The 3,751-nt window shown below is 37.4% G+C and overlaps 2 protein-coding genes across 2 annotated transcripts in view; both read left to right on the top strand.

Moving 5' to 3' along the window:
* The first annotated feature begins 2,638 nt into the window (after positions 1 to 2,638).
* On the top strand, positions 2,639 to 3,443 carry LOC143039150 (protein FAM200C-like). The gene is made up of 2 exons (XM_076209011.1): positions 2,639 to 3,098; positions 3,181 to 3,443. The coding sequence occupies exons 1-2, from the start codon at positions 2,639 to 2,641 to the stop codon at positions 3,441 to 3,443; spliced, it is 723 nt and encodes a 240-aa protein (XP_076065126.1).
* A 152-nt stretch (positions 3,444 to 3,595) lies between these two features.
* LOC143039149 (zinc finger BED domain-containing protein 5-like) overlaps positions 3,596 to 3,751 on the top strand; it is a 693-nt gene continuing 537 nt past the window's right edge. Inside the window, exon 1 of the mRNA XM_076209010.1 lies at positions 3,596 to 3,751. This exon is cut by the window's right edge and continues 537 nt beyond it. Coding sequence (XP_076065125.1) covers positions 3,596 to 3,751 — 156 coding nt within the window.

Genomic DNA, 3,751 nt, shown 5'->3' with positions numbered 1-3,751 from the left:
TATTATTTGTTTTTGTTTTGTTATAATTTGTCTGATTTTCATTTATTATTAGTTATATGTCAATTTATTATCATTTACTATTTACCTGTTTGTTTGTTATTCAACTATACCAATGCATTTATTTATGTATTTTAATTGTTATTTACATTGTTATAGTTTTAATTTATTATTAATATGATTTTTTTTTTTTTTTTTTTTTTTTGCATCCGACCTAGATATGGATCAAAAGGTCTCCTGTCGGCATGCTTTGCCTTTGTAATCCTTTGTAATAACGTTAGGTTCTACGACATTATCCATAGCAGCAGTGTTTAGTGGCTGGCATTTGGAAAAGTTAAATCAAATTGGATCCCACCAAAGTAGCCGATATATGTGGATATTTCTTAGCAAAATTGACAGTGCAGCGAGGCGTAGTTTGTCCTCATGGGATTTCCTGTCCGCAATAACATGTGACGTCATAGCAAATGGGAGGTTCTATTTTTAAGAACTGCTCGGATTGCTATGGTGGAAAACAGGAAGGGAGCTACACTCGTAGTGTCCTGGCTCTTATTTTCCAATTTTCATACTTCCAGCTTGTGCTGCATATCTCGGCTCATCAAGATTACGCATCTATATATATATATATATATATATATATACATATATATATACATATATATATATATATATATACATATATATACATATATATATATATATATATATATATACATATATATATACTGTACCCAGACTTTTGGCCGAAAGACATTTGGCCGACGTACATATGGCCGACGGACATTTGGCCTAATGGACATTTGGCCTAATGGACATTTGGCTTAATGGACATTTGGCTTAGTGGACATTAGGCCTAATGGAAATTTGGCCGAATGTACATTTAGCTAAGGGACGTTTGGCCGAAAAAGTATAGTAACAGCCAATACTTTAAAGTATATTGTAAAAACTCATTTGATTAACAAGATGTTTATTGCAGAGAGGAAATTCAATTAAAAATAGTTTATTGTAGTAAAAAGTTTATTGTAGTAAAATGTGATTAAAAAGGAGTTTATTGTAGAAAAAAATAATTAAAAAAAGTATTTAAAGATTGTGAGCAATTGCCCTCAGAAAATCTACTTTTTCATACGACTCGTATTTTTCGATAATAGACCCGAGCCTCGTATTCAAGATCTGGTATTTCTTCTTTGAAGATCTCAGTGCAACTCCAGAATTGAGCATCTCTATTGTCAACTCCCAGTCCGATTGCTCTTTCCGTATCTTAGTGACTAAACGGCGAACAGAAGGGTGGGTGACTGCCATTCTCTGTTCGAATGCTCTGCCATCCCTCCAGAGAGTTTGTAGTCCTCGGAAGGCCAAGGCTGGTTCGCTCAAAAGTATTCCACATTCTTATATCAAATAAAGGCCTTTCGTCGTCGACCACCATTAGGCCAAATGTCATAGTTCAATCGCTCATATAAATATGAGCGAGTGAACTGCATGTTTAACCAATAAGGTGAAGGACTGAGCTAGTTGTGTTGTTTAAGTTTGGTGAGTTCAGAATGGCAGTTACTATAAATACATACAATTCAGTATTTTAAATATCTTATTCGTAAACTGGCTAATTTTCAGATAAAAAATTCTTTGTGTGAAACACAGACAGACAGACAAATATGAGAGTGAGAAAGACAGTAAGAGTGAGTCCACTAAGTCAAATTTCCATTAGTCAAAATGTCCAATAAGCCAAACGTCCCTTAGTTAAATGTACATTCGGCCAAATGTCATAGTTCTCTCGCTCATATAAACATGAGCGAGTGAACTGCATGTTTAACCAATAAGGTGAAGGACTGAGCTAGTTGTGTTGTTTAAGTTTGGTGAGTTCAGAATGGCAGTTACTATAAATACATACAATTCAGTATTTTAAATATCTTATTCGTAAACTGGCTAATTTTCAGATAAAAAATTCTTTGTGTGAAACACAGACAGACAGACAAATATGAGAGTGAGAGAGACAGTAAGAGTGAGTCCACTAAGTCAAATTTCCATTAGTCAAAATGTCCAATAAGCCAAACGTCCCTTAGTTAAATGTACATTCGGCCAAATATCCATTAGGCCAAATGTCCACTAAGCCAAATGTCCATTAGGCCAAATGTCCGTCGGCCAAAAGTCCGGTCACGGCGAACTTTCGGGTGAAAAGTATAAGTTTTTCCAGTTAGTGATTACTTTTACAACAGCATGGGCCAGTACTATAAGCATAAGCATATGAATTATTACAGAATTCTTTCTTACTAATGAACCGTTAGAGTGAGACCCGTTTAGGCGAGCGTTTCTCCCGAGAATTGTCTTCGTCGGTTGAATCGTACGATGACGTCATGATAAGACGGAAGTTGATTGGCTAGTAAATTCTTGCGCGATGCTGTCAATGTGTGGGACGGTGGGACTGAGACAATTGCATTTCTCCAGTCGTTGTGTGATTATTGCTTATTGTTGTGTTGGCCTCATTTGTTCTACATATTTACATAGATACAAAACATCAAGTATTTTGCAATGAGTGCTAAGAAACGGAAGTACATTGAAGATTACATTCGATTTGGATTTGTGTCTCTCCAAAGGGGTGACACCGAGGTTCCACAGTGTGTGATATGTTACAAGACTGAGCAATGATGGAATGCGGCCATCACGCCTGGAACGCCACTTAATGACATCACATCCTGCTTTAGTTGACAAGCCGAAGGCATTCTTTGAAACTAAAAAAGACACCTTGAAGCGAGCTAAATTGGACGACAGTGGGTCATTTCGGCAGCAATCTTCAATGGTTGAGGCTTCCTATGAGATCGCTATGTTGATTGCAAAGAGCAAGAAGAGTCATAACGTTGGAGAGTCTCTCATAAAACCAAGTATATTATGTGCAGCAGAACTCGTTTTGGGGAAAGATAGTGCAAATAAGCTTTCCCAGATTTCTCTGTCAAATGATACAGTCAAGAAAAGGATAGATGAATTATCTCAAGATATCAAAGTTCAGACTCTCGACCAAGTAAGAGCCTCCCCTGTTTTTGCCATCCAGTGTGATGAAACGACTGATGTCGCTCAGTGTTCTCAGCTTCTGATGTATGCTCGTTTTGTATCAGGCAATAATATAAGAGGAAATTATGTTCTGTCACCCGATGGAAAGTTTCACAACAGCAGAAGCTATTTTTGATGTTATATCAGATTTTTTCCAGGAAAATCAGCTTTCTTGGGAGTCGCTGGTAGGAGTGTGTACTGATGGAGCACCAGCCATGCGTGGTTTACGGTCTGGGTTTGTCACAAAGGTGAAAGAAAGAAATCCTTCCGTAATGAGTACACACTGCATACTTCATCGGGAAGCCTTAGCATCCAGAACTTTGCCTGTTGAAATGATGGACGTCTTGAATGTGGCTATCAAGATTGTCAATTTTGTCAAAGCTTGGAGCCTTGAACAGTCGTCTTTTTAAACTGCTGTGTAAGGATATGGAATCCGAACATAAAGCCTTGCTCTTTCACACGAACGTGCGATGGTTGTCAAAAGGAAATATGCTTGGAAGGCTTTATGAGTTACGAGAAGAAGTAGAAATATTTCTAGATTCACAGCAGAAAGTAGACCTTTATGACAAATTTCAGTCTGAAGGCTTTCATGCAAACCATAGCCTACCTGGTGGATATTTTTGAGGCATTGAATGCTGTGAACCTCAAACTACAAGGAAAAAACATCAATATCCTCGTGCACCATGACACCATTCGTACCTTCATGGCCAAACTCGAT

Source organism: Oratosquilla oratoria, chromosome 25 (genome assembly GCF_046742065.1).
Source record: "Oratosquilla oratoria isolate Oo_2021 chromosome 25, ASM4674206v1, whole genome shotgun sequence".
NCBI classification, from domain to species: Eukaryota; Metazoa; Arthropoda; class Malacostraca; order Stomatopoda; family Squillidae; genus Oratosquilla; species Oratosquilla oratoria.
This window is presented reverse-complemented; position numbering and strand designations above follow the sequence as displayed.

Excerpts from the sequence above, each read along its gene's own strand:
- LOC143039150 (XM_076209011.1), top strand. The coding sequence starts at position 2,639 with ATGCGGCCATCACGCCTGGAACGCCACTTAATGACATCACATCCTGCT. Across the intron at positions 3,099-3,180 it reads GTATGCTCGTTTTGTATCAG|ATTTTTTCCAGGAAAATCAG; the intron begins GCAATAATATAA and ends ATGTTATATCAG.